The following is a 21,715-nucleotide window of genomic DNA, read 5'->3' on the forward strand; positions in this document are numbered from 1 at the left end:
TTCACTAGCCACGGTAGATTCCTCTTTCTTATGGAGGACGTACAATGTTGTTGTGAAACTATTGTTACAAGACCATTTCATTTTTAGGTCATTATGCTTAGGTTGAAGTCTTCTTCCTCATTTCTTCAGCTAGTCCCTTCACTGTAGTACTTAGGGAGGATCCTCTGACTCTTGTAAAGATGCGAGCTTATTATATCGTATTCCCGATAGAATATTTTTTTATGTTCATGCTCACTTGTAATTATCCATAGTTACTTACCTCCACACTTATCTGCTCATACGGCTGCTCCTGAGCTAAGTTTTGACTGTCTTCTCAATGGAACTATCTTTTATTTTCGTAACACTCATACGGTACCTTTAACTACCCCAACTCTTATTTGAATATTTCTCAAGTATTACAATGTCATAACTGTGGGGCTAAATTCATTATATTAGGTTTTACTATCTTTATCTTGCATGACTTGCTGTCTTGTCTGTATTCTTTTGACTAGCCATAACTAGGCTCTTCCTGAATCAACTACTAACTACTCATTGGCCTATTGTCGTGTCAATATTCTGCGAAATCTTTCTTGGGTTATTTCCTTGGTCTTAACTTACATCTCGCACTGGCTCCTTAATTATCAATAACATCTTGGGCAGGAACCCTTACTTCTTCTCCTTGATGTCGCGTTTGCATACTGTTCTGGAATCGTAGCATATCTGTAGCATTTGGATAAGTGCAATCTCATCCCTTTCTCACTTTTTATCGCATTCTTCCTTTATCCTTCCATATTCCCCCCCCCCCCCCCCCTTAGGGGAGTACTAAGAGTTGGAGTTACAACGACCTGCCTATAGATGTTTTACCTTTTCATCTTCGGCGTCCTTTTACATCGTTGATGGTCCTTACTCACCTTGTGGTAATCCTTATGTACCAAGGATACAAAATTCCTTACTCACAATGGTGACACTTAGTGTAATTGGAACCTACATTCCCTTAAACTTAACTTTGCTCCCCTTGCTTGCTTTAGGAAAACGTCTTCATGAATGACCATTCTTTAAATTTCCCATGAATCTTCTTTTATTGTCCATTTTATTATCGCCAGAACGTGATATGAAATTCTCATGATGTCGACCGTTACTGAATCACTCAGTCCCTAATTCATGTTTAGTTTATCTTGTTCACCTGCCCATACTGATTTCTATTATTATGGGGTTTAATTCTCCCTTCTGGTAATCATGTTAGAGTCACAAACTTATTCCCCGAAATAAGGATGTGACTGTATGGCCTATACTATTTTGTTTTCTTAAGGCCCATTACCTTTCGTCTCTTTCTTCATTTGACTATAGGTTCTGTAACGCACTACCATTGTCATCCATGTATCATACTTTATTCATAATACTTCCTTATCTCTATTCTCGTTACTCTGCTAATATTTCTGCATATCCCTTTTTTGTGAAAATTTCAACATGATATTCTTTCGCTTTTAGCTCCCCTTTGCTCCATTCATTGGCTCTTTGGGTTGCCTAGCATTATCTCTCTACTGGGGACAGGATTCATGCTAAGATAATATTTATCCTTTCCAAGCTTCCAACGCCTATCTTTGTAGCACTCATATCTAGTGGTACTATTTTAAAATGCACCATCTAGGTGTTTCACAAGGAGATCTATTAGAACTTTTTGCAATGTCCTTCGAAATTGTCAACTAACACAAACCATCCATTTACCAATTTGGGTTACCCTAACCCCAGCCGGATCTTGATATCCCGTCCTTCTCTAAACTATACATGTTAGCCCCCACAGGGCATAATTGGAATGAGTGTGACTAATTGTACATACCTCTGTTATTGTTGAATATAACTCAAAAAGCTTATGTTCCCCTGCCTGAATTAGAAACACTGTTAACCTTCATTAACTGGGCGCCTCGTACCCTTCTTCGTCTTTCTTCTTTTGCTTGTTGAAACTTTTATGTATCTTCTTAATCTCTCATTGTATTTCACTATTAAAATGGATAGGCATTCTTGCCTTAAGCCTTCTTATCGGAAGCTTACACCTTTTAATACACCTATAATCTGCGAAAGACCTAACATTTACTTATCGTAGGCATCATACAAAATTGAGTTCCTCATACTTAATTCTTCCATAGACGCATTCAATCTCCAACCAATTGGAGGTATCGTCATATTACAAATAAAAAATAGAGTACATAAATATCATAAAGGTCGGGACAGAGTCCCACCATACCAAACAATACACGTCTAAATCATACTAACCAAACAAGCAACTCCGAAGCAAGTGGAGCGCACCAACATCTTCTGTTGAGCTGATAGCCTACTTGGAGGGCTCTCGACCTATGTATCGGGACCTACGGGAATGAAACGCAACGTCCCCAAGCAAAAGGGACGTCAGTATAAAAAATGTACTGAGTATGTAAGGTACATAAATAAGTACATAACAGACATGGAAGAAATATAAAGTAATTGACTCAACCTGTAAGTCTGGATAACTCTGTAAATAATGAAATACTTTTAGCATCATGCATATGCGTATGAATGTCATGTCGTGCATGTTCTTGAATTTCCATGTGTCATAATATTTTATCATCTATTCATGGGTCTCAGAAAAATACGAAAGTTGAAAAGAGTTTACTTTATGATACGACTCATAGGCAAAATGGTTTTATGACATTCTGAAAGATTTTATTAATGTACTTTTCATGCATTGTATTCATGTATATTGACCCATGACCAGATGGCGTTATATACGCGTATATATGTATGTATATATATGTATATGGGATATAGGAAAGGTTATGGTGTTATATACGCACCACCACCTGATCAGCTGGTATACGTTGATGATTTTTCCCACAGTGGCCGATATGATATGATGGGATGCTCTCAGAGGCTGATGTTGATATGAAATATGTACCTAGACATTTCTATGAATGGAATCATTTATGGAATTAGTGCATTTGCAGGTTTCATTCGTATTGTATGGATCATGCCAAAAGAAAGAAGGGATAGCCTTAGTTGTCACGACCCGGATCCCACCCTCGAGAGTCGTGATGGCGCCTACTGGTAAAAGCTAGGCAAGCCAAATTATTCTAATTACTTAACCTTTTTCAGTTTTAAAACATTATCAGTGATGAGTAGATATCATACAAATAGCGGAAATAATTAAGCGGAAGACAAAATCTGATAATTTATCATAATACAAACTGCGAAAGTCTAAATACAACTCTACCCATAATTTGGTGTCACAAGTTCACGTATTGTCTAAGATTACTACAAATAAAGTCCGAATAAAAGTACACGAATCTATCTCTGAATAAGTAGAAACAGAAAAGAAATGATAGAAGGAGACGCCAAGGCCCGCGGACGCCTACAGGACTACCTCGGGTCGCCTGTTGGATTGAATGCAGCAACCTCACTGCGGTCCAAACACTCCGATATCAGTATCTACACACAGTACATAGTGTAGTATTAACACAACCGACCCCATGTGCTGGTAAGTGCCTAGCCTAACCTCGGCGAAGTAGTGACGAGGCTAGGATCAGACTACCAAATAAACCTGTTTAGTTAAATCATACACAACGGAAATAGAAGCAGATAATTATAATTAAAATTGGGCGGGGGAAACATGCTGCGGGGAGTAACAGGTAACAACAGAACGATAGTAGAGAAACATAAGGAATGCCATAAATCAATTACCAGCAAAAATAAGGAAATAGAAGAAACAGGCACACACTTAATACCGTTGCAAGCGTGCAACCCGATCCCATTTCACATATTACCATTGCAGGCGTGCAACCCCCTCCCATTTCACATATTACCGTTGCAAGCGTGCAATCCGCTTCCATTTCTTTTATCAACACCAATCAAAAAAAGGGTCCTGGCAATGGATCAATAATATCAAAACGAACATCCCGGCATGGAAACAATAATATGACAATAACATCCCGGTAAGGGAACAATAATGATAATAATATCCCGGCAAGGGAACAATAATGATAATAACATCCCGGCAAGGGAACAATAATGATAATCTTCATATGAAGCGCAATAAACCACAACGGAGTCATAACAATTACAATACAAGACTCACGGGCATGCTTGACACCGACGTATAGATACTCATCACCATACCTATACATCGTACTCCACAATTAACACGAAGCAAATAAGACACGACTCCTAATCCCTCAAGCTAAGGTTAGACCAAACACTTACCTCGATGCCACGAACATAATTCAAGTCTCTACTATCACTTTATCTCTTGATTCCACCACCAATTCGCTCGTATCTTGCCACAAGTTACTTAATTACATCAATAAATGCTAAATGAATCAATGTTAATGCATGAAAATAAGTTTTCCAAAATTTTACCCAAAAGGTCAAAAATCGTCCCCGGGACCACATAGTTAAAACCCGATGTTCGAACAAAAACCCGATTATCCATTCCCCCACGAACCCAAATATATAATTTATTTTGAAATCGGACCTCAAATCGAGGTCCAAATCCCCAATTTTTGAAAAACCTAGTTTCTACCCAAAACACCCAATTTCTCCCATGAAAATCATTGATTTTGAGTTGAAATCATGTGAAAAGATGTTAAAGATTGAAGAAAACTAGTTATAAATCACTTACAATCAATTTTGAGAAGAAGTTGCCTTTGAAAAATCGCCCTAGGGAGTTATGTTTTGAGAAGATATGAAAATAGTTGAAAATGTGTCTAAGTGTGAATTTACAGGTCTCTGATGTCGGAATTGGGATCAGGATTCGTAATTGTGAACCCTTTAGAAACTGGGACTTTCGCATTTGCGAAAGAAAATGTCGCATTTGTGACCCAATTAGCTTTCTGGTCATCTTCGCATTTGCGAGAGACCATTCGCAAATGCGAAATCGCATTTGCGAGAAGACAATCGCATTTGCGACTAAGGCTGCCCAGGTCCATTCTTCGCATTTGCGAGGATTTGTCGCATTTGCGAAGCCTGCAGACCTGACCATACCAGCTGAAAACCTGCAATTTTCCCAAGTCCAATTCTACTCTGTGGCTTATTCAAAACTCATCCGAGCCCTCGGGGCTCCAAACTGTGAGCACGTGATTTTTGCCCTATATGAATTATTCCCATAAATATAAGAAAATAATTTTTTTTCCAATTTTTACAATTTTATAGAACTTTTTGTAGAATTTTATTAATTACTTACATTTTTGTGAATATTAATTTCCATTAAAAATAAAAAATATACGCATTGCATCTATGTTTGATTTTACATTTTGGAATTAATTAGTAATTATTTCTTTAATTAAAAAAATAAAAAATCACAAAATAGCTCATTTTACACCTTTTAATTCTTGTCTATTGATTTCTCCTTTTGATCTAAGACTAAGTAATTTTATAATTATTGTGACTAGGTAATTAGTTTAATTTTATAATTTATATTAATTTAGGGGTTGACTTTAGGATTTTATTAATTAAATAAAGAAAAAGAAAAACAAAAGGAAAAGGGAAAAATGAAAAAGGGCTATTATTAAAACCAATTGGGACAATTGCTAAGCCCAAATCCCACCCCAATAACCCCATTCGCCCAACCCTTTTAACCCAAAATCTGAACCCAATTAACCTGCCTAGGTCTAGCCCAAAATTCCTGACCCGTTACCATGACCCGCCCATTTCCCCATCTGATATAACAGATCTCATTATAATCTTTCCCCCTGAAGAACCCTAAATCCCAAAAACCCCTAGGCGGCGCAGCTACTGTCTTCGTCTCCAAACCCGCCAATTTAACCCTCGCTCACCTGAAAACTCAGGCGAGTTCACTCACACGCGACCTTATCTCACCACGTCACCAACCCTAACGGTCTCTGACAGATTCCCTTACCCTCATCTCTCTTCTCACGTGTTGGAAGCCTCTAGAAGGCATATGCTGGATGAATGGGGAGCGTGGGATCGACTTCAATTGATCCCGGCCCTTCATTCATCAGGTTGGTGCCTGATAAGTAGCGGAAAATTTTCTAAGAAAGGGGGTGGAGAATTTTTTTCGGAAAATTTGGAGAGAAAAGGCTAGGGCTTGAAGAATTTTTATTTCTGATTTTCTTCTCACGTTTTCAGATTCAAATAGATACACATAGAAATGTTGAGTGTCCTTTCTTTGATATGGTTTTGATTATTGTTTAAAAGCTCAAAATATATATATAGATATTCATTCTCTTCTTCTCGTCTGGGTTTTCTGGTAAAAATGGAGCTCGTTTGAAAGGCTGTTGAGTTCGCTGTTGTTCGCGGGTTCGAGTTTGATTCGCTGCTGTCTTCTCGTTCAGATTTTAGATTTGAGTCTCGTTCGATTAAATTATTGTAACTGTTGAGATCCTATTAATTGAAAGCTCTCATTGAGGTTCGAGTTGAAATTGCTTTAGTCGCGGTTCCCTAGGTTCATTTTTTGTTGTTTACTAAATGTTGTTATTGTTAATCCAAGCGTAGTCGTGTTCATGTTCTTGATCTTCATGTTCGGACCTCTGTGTTTTGTGTGGATCTGCACCATATGGTTAAACGCTGGAAACGTGAACATGAACCGTGAATGGTGCTTCCCAACGTAGATTGCGCTCGTGAATGGATTAGCGGTGTGAAGCATATTTCATAGTCATTGATTTGAAGTTAACGTTCATAGCCTTTTAATTTCATATTGGGGAATGTGTTAAGGGTTCTATTTAGTGTCATTACAGTTTTTAAAGTAATATGGAACCGTCTGTTTAAGCGAAATTTGGTTCGTTGCTATTTAGATCTTTGGTTTAGTTGATAGTTTGCTTTGCACACCTTACTCATTTTTTATTAAAATCTTATGTCTAATCACTCAACCTTTAGTCATGGAATATTGCTGGTGTAAAATTGTTTAGTGTCTTGAAAGATAAAGTTCTTTTTTTTTTCACTGCAAATTCGTTTGGCCTTAAGCATCACCTTTTCTTGTAGTTTTAAATTCGTCCATGCCATGCCAGATCGAAAACCTCTTTAGTTTATTCAAATTCCATGCTAGTTTTCAAATTATATATATATATTGGAAGGATTCAAGCGATCCCTTCTGCTTGCATGTTAAAAGCCAGTTATATTTATCAATGCGCACCATCTAAGTTTCGTAGGCAAGTGCTTAAGTTTTGTGTCACAAAAAATGCAATCACTTCAGTTGTTTGATCCAAAATGATGTGCTAACTCAATTAGAAATATTTTAGACAAATAAATTTGGGGCGTGCCCTATTAGGCAAGACATAATTTATGGCCCTCAAAAGCTTAGTTTTGAATCCCCTTTAAAATTGGAATCGATGTGTGTCGTTCCAAATAAAATCTCAAAATGCACGGCCCTCATGTCATTGACCTTGAATATTTGAATCCTTAGAAATCGAGGCGCGCCATTTAGTTGAATTTTCCATGTTGCTTTAGGCGCGTTATTTAAAAATTACTTTCCTAAACTCGGGTGCGCATTTATGTGACCCAAATCCAAATCTCAACAACGTTAGATAAAATGTGTTGTGGACTGCGGGTGCATTTATGTGACGTGGTTCAAGACGCGTTTTATGTGACGTTGAATCTTCCTAAAAAATAATTAGATAAAAGCGGTTATAAAGTTAAAATTGAACCATAGGTTGAAACATGTACTAGAATCAGATAATAGGCCAATTGTAACAGTTGAGCGACCGTGCTAGAACCACGGAACTCGGGAATGCCTAACACCTTCCCCCGGGTTAACAGAATTCCTTACCCGGATTTCTGTGTTCGCGGACTATAATATAGAGTCAATCTTTTCCACGATTCGGGATTTAAACCGGTGACTTGGAACACCATAAATTATCCCAAGTGGCGACTCTGAATTTTTAATAAAATGATCATGTTTCGATTGTCACTTTAAGTTGGAAAAAACTCTCTTATACCCCCCTTGCCGGGGTGTAAGAAAAAGGAGGTGTGACACAAACCAAACATGCATACCAACCTAAAAACATCATATGGGCTTGCTCATGCATTCAAATCACCAAAATAACATCAACAACTATGAATTTAGCATTAAAATCATGAAATTATTTAAGAACTTCAAATTTCTTAATTTCCTCAAATAAGGTCTGATTCATATCATTTCAAGTCCGTTTCTTACCAAATTTCACAGACTCGACTTAAACCACATATAAGACCTGTACCGGGCTCTGAAACCATAATACGGGCCCGATACCATCAAATTTTAAACACATTTCATTTCCAAAACTCATAAATAGTTCCAGAAAATAATTTTCTTTAAAAATTCATTTCTCGGGCTTGGGACCTCGGAATTTGATTCCGGGCATGCGCCCAAGTCCCATATTTTCCTGCGGACCCTTCGGGACCGTCAAATCACGGTCCCAGTCCATTTACCCAAAATGATGACCGAAGTCAACTTAATTTATTTTAAAGTCAAAATTCATCATTTTTCACAGATTTTCACATATTGGCTTTACGGCTATGCACCCGGACTGCACACGCAAATCGAGGTGAGATAGAAAGAGGTTTTTAAGGCCTCGAAACACATAATTTACTTTTAAAACAAGTGATGACCTTTTGGAACATCACATTAGCATACCTGGAGTAGGGAAAATTCTGTATAATACTCTTGAAAAAGATTGCACGTACACCTTTAGAACCGCAAAATTTTACGTTGCTATGATTCTAACAAATTCTCATTGGAATTGTGTTGTTGCACGTTGGATTGAGTTTAGAATCGCAAGAACTGGATTAGCTTTTGTTCTTGAAGCCATTTGAACGAACTAGTTTCTGCTCTTTGAAGCACTATGAACGAAATAGGAAAATGGGACATATGATCCTTACTTGGATTATGAAAGTTCTTATCTTCTTTGTCCAAAATAAAAAATGAGATAAGACTTATCATAAGTCTTTGATTACTAATTCCAAAAGTAATCCTAGATAGTCACCTATTAAGGAGATTAAAGAGTCATTTTCTAGGCTAGCTAATGCTGTCACGTGGGGGTGGGGTGGGGGAAGTTAATCTTTATTCAAATATATTTTCAATTAATTAGGCAATGTCCCGTTACCCGATAATTAATTAATTACCCGCAAAATTGAGAATTATTCCCACTTACCTAAAATATTACTCACTTTTCACATACCTTATAAACCTTACTACCATGGTCATCTAGTTTCTTGTATGACACTAGTCCATAAAATATCGAGTATTTTAGCTCGGGTCGTATTTTACTCCAAAATGCCAACTTGGGAAAAAAAAATCATTTTCTTTGACTTGCTCCCCTTTCATCTTAATGAATTTACTAATCACTTGTGAAATAGCATAATCCTTATAATCTCCAAATAATCTTTTACTTGGACTGATGTCAATTACCTTACGACAAATTCAACGTACAATACTTCAGGATGCAACATCGTCGTAACTTAATACTGCGAAGCGTGATATCATCGTAATGTAATACTGCTGGGTGTATCAGTGTTATAATTTATATTCCCCTCAGCATGTTTTCCCTTCCCATCTTTATCTGTTAAATGTCTGTTATTATTATTTCTCGTATATGATTTAACTGCACAGGTTTATATTGTTGTCGTGTCCTAGCCTCGTCACTACTTCGCCGAGGTTAGATTCGACACTTACCAGTACATGGGGTCGATTGTACTGATACTGCACTTTCTGTGTAAATTTCGATGTTGGACCTCGTGAGTAGAGTTTGGGTTGCTGCCTTCAATCCACGAGAGACCCAAGGTAGATCTGCTGGCGTTCGCAGACCCTAGAGTCCCCTTCTTCCCCATTTTTTTGGATTTCTTGTCTCTTTCTATTTTGAGAACAGATGTATTTCTTTTAAACCTATGTTTGTAGAATTTCTTAGACGTTCGTGGATTGTGACACCAGATCATTGGGGTAGTCATGTATTAGAGTTGTTGGACTGTTATAACACTTCCGCACTTTATCTCTGTTTGGCTTTAGCTATTATTTATTTCTGTTCTGGTTAATAATTAATGTGTTAAAACTATATCTGTCGGCTTGCCTAGATTTCAAGAGTAGACGCCATCACGATCCCGACGGTGAAAAATCCAGATCGTGATAGTAATAAATTTTCTTCCACAAACTTAATATTTGACTCAATAACTACAATAAAATTAATTCCTACTCTCACATTTAATTAGTATATAAATATATTTTGGGTTATTACACCTACGACAAAAATCGCACATAATATTTGGCACTCATCAACACACATAAGGTTTCATGTACTACATTTGATTAATGAGAAAAATAAGCAGTTGGTTAATATGATTGTAATATTAAATTAAAAAGCTTTTAAGCTTTGAATTTGATATTTGGGTTTTATGATTTTGTGATTTGTTTGGAATGGGTGTTCTGGCAAGTGATTGAGAATACCTTTTGGAGTTTATATCTCAAATTCGAGGGAGATTGGTTAAGTATAGAGTTGATTTTAGGTAAAAATTAGATTGAAACTCTAAAAAAAAGATGTTGCAGGAATTGTATGATAATTTTATTATAATTATACAAAAGTGTATCTAATACATCAATACCTAAACCATAATTATATCATAAATGTATCATATTTGTATCACAGTTGTATCTAACTTGTATCTGATATAGTAATACCTAAAACAGTACCTAATACAATACTAATATAGTTACTATCCATTTGTGATACAAACTGTGACACATTCCTAAATATTTATGATACAATTGTGATCTTCATCTTCTTCAAGTTTCAATCACAACTCTAAACTTAAAATATGATATAATATTGTATTATAATTGTATTAGTATTGTATCAGGTATCGTTTTAGGTATTAATGTATCAGATACAAGTAACATACAATTTTGATACAATTATGACACAATTCTAAAATAATATTGATACATTTATCGTACAATTATCATACAATTCACCTGCAACTTCGTTTTCTTCAAGTTTCAATCTGAAATTTTACCTAAAACCAACTCTAAACTTAACCAATTTTCCTCAAAATTGAGATATAAACTACAAAATATATTCGCCATCATTTACAAGAATACCCAATCCAAATAAATCACAAATTCGTAATCGCGATTATTGAATTCAAAGTTTCGAAATTTTTTAATGGATGTCAATGGAGAACCCTTTGCTGTTGCAATTTTAGAGACAAAATTTTTGCCATTTTCGTCTGTATCGTGAGAGAAGTACCGATTTTGGGTGATAAGTATGAGGGAGAGAGAATGAGATGTGAAATCTTTTGAAAAATAAATGAAATTCGAATTTTTAGGAGAACGATTGGTGAAGGAGAGATGAGATACTAAATTTAAGGAATCTTCTATTTTCTTCTTTTTTATAGTTTTGTACGTTATAGAATGTAATTAAATACCAACCTAAATAAAATGGTAAATAAGTTTCTATAATAGCATAGCTAGGTAAATTTCCCCTCTGGAAACTTTAGAAAAGGCCAGTGTATAGAACACAAAAATCCATGGGAGCCCATATTAATTTGAAGTCTGGTAGATGCTCTTGCCAAATGGGCACCATCAATGTGTGAGATGTAGCAGTACTATAACAATTGCAGTAACTTTTAAGTTATATACGCACTATATAGATTTTCTTATAAACAAAGTATGAGTATCCAATGAAAGGTGTTCAACTAAGTACCCTTCGCTAGGAGTGTATATGAACCGGGTTGGTTCGATTTTTATCAAAATCGAACCAAATCAACTATATCGGTTTGGATTGGTTCGGTTTTATCGGGTTTTTCGGGTTTTCAATTTTTTTTGGTTATATGAATATTATTCCAGTCTTACTTTGTTAAAGTTATAGATAAAGTTTTGATAAATAAATATATGTTTAGTAAATATTGAAAAAAATGACAAACATATGATCAATCAAAATATTCTAATGGGAGATTTTTTTTAGTAATACATGATAGTTATTTTCTTAGTCGGCTAACAATAATTTTTCGTTAATGTACGCTTTCAAGGTTAACACATGATAGATATATATATATATATATATATATATATATATATATATATATATATATATATATATATATGTGTGTGTGTGTGTGTGTGTGTGTGTGTGTGTGTGTGTGTGTGTGTGTGCTCAATACCAAATCAAGTCAAATCAAACATAATCGGATTTTTTAATCAGTTTGGTTTAATTTTTCGGTTTGGTATGATTTTTCGGTTCGACTTGAATACCCCTGCCTTCGGTATATGTGGTTCCGTCATAAGTTTGAGATTTTGTTATATTTTTCTTTTGGGGAGGTTTGCTTCTTTGTCTTAATGAATTTTCTAAGAATACTCCATATAAAGAGGAGATTTCTCCTGCAGTTGGCCTCATGACCGCATAGAACTTACTGGATATTCAAATGACAACAATAACAATAACAAATTCAGTATAATCCCACACGTGAGATAATGGGTATGCAAATCTTACCCCTACCTTACAAAGATAAAGAGGTTGGTTCATACGGCGCATAAAACTCTTTCACCATACCCTACATGTTACAGTGCGACCGGATTTATTTCTTCTTTTATGAGATTGATTAATGACCTTAAAATTTATTACCTTTTCAGTACCGTTATTTCTCTAATAGAAGAATACTTTGCAAATGCAGTAGGAAGAGGATTCTCTCCTTAGCCAAACTAATATAGGAGCACATCAAAATTCTTGCCAAATTTGCATCGATAAAAATATTTATTTCTTGGAATTTAAAATCCAAGTAAATAATGATAACAGCTTCAAGTAGCAAAAGTTGCCATACTTATTGGAATCAAATAATAAACTTCCATACGTGAAAATCTCCCAAAATGGTTGAGTTCCCATATTCATTTGGTTAATTATTAAATTCTAAGATTGATACAATCTACGACCAAATGAATTTGATTTTGAAATGGTATAATAAAATACTACTATATAAGAGAATCTTTAGATCATTCATTCATTCAAAAGCTTTTTTTTCTCTCACCAATGGAGTTTTATCAAACGTCAAAATGCATTGTAATTCTTTCTCACCCTAACTTCTATATTTAATTCAAGTGTTTGCATCGGTTATTATTATATTTCTATGTTGATATTATTGTTTTATTGTTAAGGATTTGTTATTGAAAAATGTTGTAACAGCTTTTGGCAAAAGTAGCGGTCGTTTTGACATGGGGAATGCTATGCCTTAGAGCAGCGGAATGCAGTGATAATACTGCAGGATCAGTGGACTATGAAGCAATAAACTGTAGAAAGCACACTGCATTTTTGACAGATTTTGGAGGCAAAGGAGATGGATATACGTCAAACACAGAGGCTTTTAGAAGAGCAATTAGTGAATTGAGCAAATTTGCAACAGATGGGGGAGCACAGCTCATTGTTCCTCCTGGGAAATGGCTAACAGGCCCTTTCAATCTCACTAGCAATTTTACTCTTTATATACACCAGGATGCTGTCATTCTAGCTTCTCAGGTTTCTTTCATTCTCTCTTCATTTCATTTTTTCAAAATTTTCTTTGAAGTTTTTCGATAACATGAAAAATCATTGTTAAATGCTTTGATGATATGAAGAAAACCCAAAGGCTTCGCCCTCCCGCTCTATCTATCTAAGGGATGGAAGGAGAAAGGATTTGTTGTCCGTAATTTATTTTGTTCCTTTATATTAATCTTTTGAATAGTCAATTGTGCGAGAGAATAAGATTTTTTCAAAATTGTCCCAATGTTTCAAACTTTTTCCTATATTAGTTTTGTTTAGTTAGTTTTCGGACACATAAGAATCTCCACAATGGGACATCTCATTTCAAAGCACAACATTAACATTATACTTGTCACTTGACCTAGCAAATCTAGACGAGGTTCTGTGACGTAAGATGCAATATTTCATGTTAAGATACACTGTGATATGTGTATAGGATGAGGCAGAGTGGGATTTAATTCCACCATTGCCATCTTATGGAAGAGGAAGAGATGCTGCAGGACCAAGGTTTATTAGTCTCATCTTCGGAACAAACTTGACTGATGTAGTCATTACAGGTAAATATCCATTGGTTACTCCCTCTTTGTTCGATCAACACAAAATAATATGCCAAAGACAAAGACCAACACTTCTGATGTTCTGTGTTATATGCATGCTGATGATAACTAGGTGGAAATGGGACCATAGATGGTCAAGGTCAACAGTGGTGGACTAAATTTCGTCAAGGTCAACTGACGTACACCAGACCTTACCTCATTGAGATCATGTTCTCCGATCATGTCCAGATTTCCAATCTTACCTTGATCAACTCTCCTTCGTGGAATGTTCATCCCGTTTACAGCAGGTTTAATTTCTTCTCTTCCCCTCATTTAATCATATCATATTCTACTAACTTGCTTAAATAGAGCAACACGGACAATGATGATTTATATAGCTGGCCTCAACTTACTTGGGATTGAGACATAGTAATAGTAATTGTAATTGTGGTTGTTGTATATTCCAGTAACTTGCTTGACATTTACTATTTGGTTCTTAATTGTTTTTTGCTTTTAAAAATGCAGTTTTGTGGTGATCAAAGGATTAACAATCCTTGCACCAACTGATTCACCAAACACAGATGGGATTGACCCAGGTTTGTTAAAAGAACATGGTAAATATGTAAGAAAAATGACTGTCATTTGTAAGTAATTCATTTTTTGGTTGTTCGGCAGATTCTTGTTCAAACACCAGAATTGAAGATTGCTTCATAGTCTCAGGGGACGATTGTATAGCAGTGAAAAGTGGTTGGGATGAATATGGAATAGCATTTGGAATGCCTACACAGCACCTAATCATAAGAAGACTTACCTGCATATCTCCTGATAGTGCAGTCATTGCTCTTGGAAGTGAAATGTCCGGTGGCATTCAAGATGTTAGAGCTGAAAACATTACAGCAATCAGTTCAGAATCAGGCGTGAGAATCAAAACTGCTATAGGACGAGGGGCATACGTTAAAGACGTGTTTGTAAAAGGAATGTCATTGCAGACAATGAAATATACCTTTTGGATGACAGGCGATTATGGGTCTCATCCTGATGATCATTTTGATCCAAAAGCGCTTCCTGTCATTCAGGGAATTAATTTTAGGGATGTTATTTCTAAGAATGTCACAATAGCAGGGAAATTAGTGGGGATAAAAGATGATACCTTCAGCGGAATTTGCATTTCGAATGTGAGCATCGAGTTGTCAGAACATGCTAAGAAACAACCATGGAACTGCAGTGATATACAGGGTGTTTCTAGTCAAGTGAGTCCTCAGGCGTGTGCTCTGTTGCCTGATCAGAAAATTGATTGTCCTTATCCCAGTGATACATTGCCTGTTGATGAGATTCAGTTCCAGACTTGTGCTGCAGCTACTTACTGTTGAGTAAAAGATAGAGAGATGTCCAGCTAGTCCCGTGTTCTTATTATGCTTCAGAGTTTTGGAACCATTATGAATTTTAATTAAACGACATCTGCTCCAGTACATGTTTTCCAGTCTTCTAGTTAAAATCAAGTTATAGATGTTACATCATATGCTTCACTCTAGGACTTAGACACTATGCCCTCGAGCATACATTAGCAAGTAATCTTTGAAAGGACTAAAAGAAGCCATAGGAGCTGTTGGGACAGCAATTAGATTAGCTCCTTGCATCAGGTTTATTATAATCTTCTAGATAATAGTGGCATAAAGCGGTAGCTTTTAATTCATTAATATCCCTATGTTTCCTGCCATTTATCAGTTGTCAGACATTGATGGCTGTACCACAATTAGTCCCATTTCAGATCATCTGTGTAGTTGATACTTTAATACAAATTGCTGGAATTGTTAGGGGTATTGAAATACCTTTGCATTTCATAATTACAAAAATATTCTGACACTGCTTAATTCCACTTTTATTTGACTGGCATTATACACAAATAGCTGATCTTATACAAAGCAATATACGTAAAATGTAGGAAGAGCTGATCAAGAAATGGATGTTGCTAAAAATAGCTCCAAAAGTTTCATAAGAAATGATAAGCATAATCAGCTCTCGAGTTCTCCAAAGAACGGTTTTGGGATGCATAAATTATTAATTTCCCCAATCAGTGGAGCATTCGGTGGGAGAGGAAGCAACTTGATCTCAAACAACTTTGGCCATAGTTTCCCTGTCACTGCAGTGAAGGACAGAATGATGTCATTCGCAGAACCATCCAAATGCTAAGGATTACTAGAAGAGATTGATAATACGCAATTCAACCGCTGCAGAAAGTCCTCTATTGGACATTTTACTTTGGTATTAAATGTATACTATATTTTTCTGTGTCTTACAAATTGAGGTTTCTGTGCATGATTGAGGGAGAGGGATGACAACTAAACCAAAAGTGCAGGTTGTGTAACAAGGTTGAGCAATAATATGATATAAGAACATAAGGGGAAGATAAAGCCTTCAAGATTAGAAACATTCTACTGATACTCGTTCATTGAAAATTGAAAATTTATTATGCATTATACATGAAACATTAAGGGGCTACACTTAAGTGTGGATTTATCCAAAAAGCTGATGCAGGCCACAGAAAATATCATAATGATTAATTCTTACCAAAAACACGGTCACCATCTCTATCCCATGCGATTCCATTCAGTACCTCAAAGTCCTGCAATGAAGTGCAATAGAGGATTTAGCTTTCGCTCTATAACATCAAAGAACCTGGAGGGGGGCAGGTCAAGGGAACGCGAAGGTGCATGTGATAAAGTTCTTTCACTGATGGAAGTAAATAACTTTACTAGTTCCTTGTTATTTAGTAAAAGGAGGGGATGAAGGTAGTAGTCAATATGGTTACAGTATTATCCTTAGAATCCTGGTGTAACTAATTTCATATATGGAAGCACGTCTCACTTCCCATCAGTATAGCCTCCTTGCCATCTAAGTGGAGAGGTTGGGAACTTTTCTTTCATCTTCCTTCCTAACTCTGAATAAGGTACAGCTAATTAACCTCTGCTTCACTTGTCATCATCCATATCATCAATCAATGTGACACCCATCCAAGGCTTATCAACAGAAGACTAAAAGAAAAGGAGAGAGAAAGAGAGAGAGGAAGAGAAACAGATACCAAAATAAACCAGAAAGCAGCTCTAATAATGCATCTTACGCGAAAAGGTAAAAAAAGTACCTTATAGCCTCTTGATATTAGATCTTCCCTGAAAAGAGCCATAAAAGCTATCTGTTAATAAATCTCGATCAGAACGAACAGTGATACATTAGGACAAAGAACAAAAGCTAATACCTCAAAGATTGGAGGAGAATCCACCCAATTACGGTTCCATCTTTTGGTGAGATTCTAGCAATGCAATCAGTCTGCAGAGAAAAGCAATACCGACATTACTTCGGCCTCTAATTTAAACTCAAATCTGGAGTTAAGAAATATGACACTAAGATGTCGAAAAAGAAGAAGATTGTCTGCCACCTTCTAGTGTCATAACAATATCTAATTGGAGTATGTTTATGAAGAGGCTTGCCGAGACAGTTGCTCTAACTTACTTGAGACTGGATAAGAACAGGATTGGATTGAGTCACCAAATAGACTCTTGGTTCATACCGTGATGCCATACACAACATACTTTATTGAAAACCCAATAAGTCGAACAAACCTATATGACATAATACAACTAGCTTCTCAAGCAAGGTTGTTTTCTGGAACTATATCCCTGAATACTACAACCAAAACAACTATTTGACAAAGTTTCTCAAAGATGTTTTCCTAAATATGTGGATAGTGTAGAAAAAATAGGAAGAACACAAAGCCAACTCAGTAAAAGAAGCAGTTCATACCACATAAACATTTGCCCAGATTTCATTCTTCACATACTCCAGCTCATTGAGGTAGGGCACTTCATGCCCTTGAGACTTGACAACTCGTTTTCTGATGACTACACCAAGAAAAGGAAATCACCCTCTTAAGGAAGGAAAGAAGCAACTAAATTTCACGTAGGCTGTGGATGGCAAAACCTTTCATTGTCTGAGGATCAATCTCATATAATGTTGATGTTCCATCACTTCCAAAAAGAACTCCCCCATCAGTTGCCAATCCCCAACCATCTTGCATGTGATGAGTAAACTTTTCAAACTGCATATAATTTCAACTGCGAAAATTACAACACAATCTAGGTACAAATAAGAATTTGGTTGCTCCAATAGAAGACACACCAGTCAGGTCCAAAGAGAAGGATTTATCAAAAGTCTATCAATATTATCATAGTTTCTTGAGAAGTTATAAGAAAGGAGAACTTTAGATTTGAGACGATAATTTTAAATTGAAATTTAAATCAAAATAGAGTACCTAATACCACATATCAAGATGACAAACAGTTAGCTAACACATGGAGGTTGTGAAGTAAATTGAGGCGATAATCCTACAAACAGTACTTTTCTCATAGAACACATCAGGAGCTTTAAGATGATTGAACTAAGAACACATGAAGTAATGGGGGAAAGCATACTTTGCTCAAGTTGTATCGATCATATATGAAGCCGGTATCCTGCAACCATGTTAGTTGGAACAACCTACAAATATCCACTTGTTATACAAGAACTAGGGGCCAACGTAAATTCAAAACTAGCAAACCATCATCATAAGAATAAAGGAAAGGACATAAAAAGACGCAACAATCAAAAAGGAAAAAACCTGGTCTGGTCTAATGTACACCATCTACATTATGAATATCTATCTTTAAAGTACTCCTAAGATTAGCTTCCTCTCACTTCCAAATGAAATGTTCTAGTTTTTTTTTTTGGTTATCTCTAGCATTTGTTCATAGGGAAGCTTTTTCTGTTTTTTTTTTTTCTTCATACACATACTTTTACAGAACTAAAATAAAGTTCCAAGTCTTACTTCTTGTATGTACCTAGTCCAAGTAGGATAGCTGAATTAGACATAGAGAGAGCAATAGTTGCCATTTTTCTCATGAAGGAAGGCTGCTACTTGGACCGAGGATCTATCAAAAACAACCTCTCTATCTCTCACAAGGTACGGCTAAGGTCAACGTACATCCCACCCTCCCCAGACCCCACTAGTTGTGGGAACACACTGGGTATGTTGTTGTTATTGTAAGGAAGGCTGCTACTTGGAGCACTGTTAAAACTCAGATTTTAAACTACGTATAATGAAATTCTTCCAAACAGAATTAAGTATCTGCAGTTTCATAATGAAAATTGCCCCCAAAATAAATACAAATCCAAATGCGCTTAATATATAAGCATCTTTAGACTTCCATAAAATTCCTACCAAAATTTGATATATTCATAACCGTGAACGAAAAAGATGTCGGGATAGTCAGTACCAAGTTTAATTGCGAGTTTGCGACCATTAATAGGAGACAGTAGAACAGCATAAAAGTCCTACATTCTTACATACTTATCCTATCTGATAAATGCAAGTTTTTTTACTTAGCAGTGAGCACAACACATTTTCCACTAATTTGCAGAATCAGGAAAAGATGCATGGATCTATTTACTCTACGAACCTCTCACCAAGAAGAGTTAAACCCTCTCCAAAATCAGAAGACTGCATTTTATGAGCAGCCTCAACCTGTGAAGCCAGCAATAAAAGAATCTGTTAGGTCCAACATGGCACACTATAGATTTCAGCATTAGAAACTTGTACTTTTTCAAGTAAAATGTCACGATAAACTTCATAAAAGCAGATAATACAGCTTATAAATAGAATTGTTGGGATTTGGCATTATGTTAAAAGTTTTAGTAAGCAAGTTGTAGCTGTACCTTACCGTTCCCCAGTGCAACTTTTCGAACGGTTGACTGCATTTTAAAAAACGAGAGAATTAACTGTATTTATTAAGCCTAAAAAATGATCATGAAATCACATTAAGTCTAAATGCAACTCACACGTCCGTACAGTCCAGTTGATTCAAAGAGAGTATCATTTTCTGCATAGAGAAGCCCCTGAAGAGGATAAATACATGGCATCAGGGGTCGAAAGCAACTCTAATTAAATTCTCAGTAAAATTAAGCTGAAATTATAGCTACAAGTAAATTTAGTTCTAGAATTTAACCTGAGTGTAAGCCTTGGGGTCGTGGGGGAATTCATTGACCACTTTGACTTTGTAAACTTGATATGATGCTTCAGCTTCACTGAACCCGAATACGATAATGCTCAGTAGAACTACCAAGCTTAGGACTTGAAACCTTGGATTTAGCAGAGACATTTTTGGAAATTAAGCAGAAAAAGCCGTTAATGGCTTGTTGAGGTTTTGGCGATTAAAAATAGGAATATCAGTTGACGTGAATCGTGATGATCGTTGACTGTATGGACTTATTTCCGCCGTCCGATTGGATCAAATCGCGTTCCACCACCTACCTGGTGGTGGTGGTAGCTCCAGCCTATTGCTTAAATTCCACGTGCCTCGCGTTTTGCTAGGAATCGTCAAATGGAATTTAATAAAGAAGTGAAAATCACACTCCCTCCAGTAATTTGATAATGTAAGGACTATTTTGCTCTGTTAGTATTTTATTAACATCCCCATCTTTAACGGAGTAATCTATTTTGTATCATGATACTTTCTTTCTCCTTTTTTTTTATCTGTGTGATGTAGGCGCGGATCCAGGTTTTAATAGCTACGGGCGTCACTATTTAATGCGAACTTACCATGAGTTAAGGAGATTTTAGGCTGTACATTTGATCGATTCCAGTTTGAATTAATTCGATTCGCTTTACAAGATTTTTTGTGCATAAAATAAACACGTGACAACCAAAATGAAAATATTTGGTCCTGTACATTTGATCGATTCTATTTTAAATTAATTCAATTCGCTTTACAAGATTTTTAGTGCATAAAATAAATACGTGATAGGCAAAATGAAAATGTTTGATCCTTTTTTTGAAATCATGAAAAAAATAACATTAACTAGATTAAAAAATGATTAAGAGCATATTCAAATAAAAAATTTAAGATATAAAAAAAGAAAACATGCGCAAATTTTAAATTTATAATTTAAATAAGCAATAAAAATAGGATCGTAGAAAGAGAGGAAATATAAAGGAACATAAAAGAAATTAAAAAAAAATGAAAAAAAGGGAACAAGTGAGGCGGAGAGGAACAGTAAAATTGAATTAACAAGATTTGTGAGGCGTAGATGTGGCAAAATGGTTAAAACAAAATAGTTATCTACCCATATTATCCATCAAAAAATAGGTTGGATAATGAACCATTTAAAAACGGGTCGAATATGGATAAAGAACCATATTATCCACTTAGAAAAATGTTAACCAAATGGATAACCAATGGATAACTAATATGTTTAACTTTTACATTTGTAAAGCCTCATATTGGAGTTCCTCAAGTTTGGAAGACTAGAAATTCTCTCACAAGTGATTATATTTAAGAAGCCATAGATAATATGGATATCCATATTATCCGCCGGATAATCCCGTTTTTATCCGTCTCAAATACGGATCGGATCGGATAATTTATTCATTTTTAAAATTACCCATTTTGACCCACTCTTATCCAACCCGACCCGCCCATTTGCCACCCCTAGTGAGACGTCTTGATCTTGAAATCTTCCGCCTGGCAAGAGAAACTTGGACCACGGCACCAAACGTCACTTTGTGATTGAGGGTGCCAGTCTTTACTTATGGACGCTTATAACGTGAAAATACCGGTGTATATATGAAGTTTTACTCGGAGCGACCGGGTGTCGTACCACCCCTGTGTAAATTCGCCCATGGCGTGATGGTCGATAGACTCGTTTATATAA

At 35.9% G+C, this 21,715-nt stretch overlaps 2 protein-coding genes across 2 annotated transcripts; one reads left to right on the top strand and one right to left on the bottom strand.

Annotated features, from left to right (window-relative positions):
• The first annotated feature begins 12,845 nt into the window (after positions 1-12,845).
• Positions 12,846-15,652, top strand: LOC107824316 (putative polygalacturonase). The gene is made up of 6 exons (XM_016651064.2): positions 12,846-12,983; positions 13,107-13,436; positions 13,876-13,996; positions 14,109-14,283; positions 14,501-14,571; positions 14,651-15,652. Exons 1-6 carry the CDS (start codon positions 12,954-12,956, stop codon positions 15,343-15,345), a joined length of 1,422 nt encoding a protein of 473 aa, XP_016506550.1. The 5' UTR covers positions 12,846-12,953; the 3' UTR covers positions 15,346-15,652.
• A 141-nt stretch (positions 15,653-15,793) lies between these two features.
• LOC107824318 (glutaminyl-peptide cyclotransferase) lies at positions 15,794-20,448 on the bottom strand. The gene is made up of 11 exons (XM_016651065.2): positions 20,011-20,448; positions 19,844-19,900; positions 19,721-19,756; positions 19,465-19,529; positions 18,442-18,505; positions 17,951-18,068; positions 17,774-17,871; positions 17,229-17,299; positions 17,115-17,142; positions 16,544-16,598; positions 15,794-16,115 (listed from the first exon to the last, which is right to left on the bottom strand). The coding sequence occupies exons 1-11, from the start codon at positions 20,161-20,163 to the stop codon at positions 15,988-15,990; spliced, it is 873 nt and encodes a 290-aa protein (XP_016506551.1). The 5' UTR covers positions 20,164-20,448; the 3' UTR covers positions 15,794-15,987.
• Positions 20,449-21,715: the final 1,267 nt, after the last annotated feature.

This window comes from Nicotiana tabacum, chromosome 6, assembly GCF_000715075.1.
Source record: "Nicotiana tabacum cultivar K326 chromosome 6, ASM71507v2, whole genome shotgun sequence".
Classification (NCBI taxonomy): Eukaryota; Viridiplantae; Streptophyta; class Magnoliopsida; order Solanales; family Solanaceae; genus Nicotiana; species Nicotiana tabacum.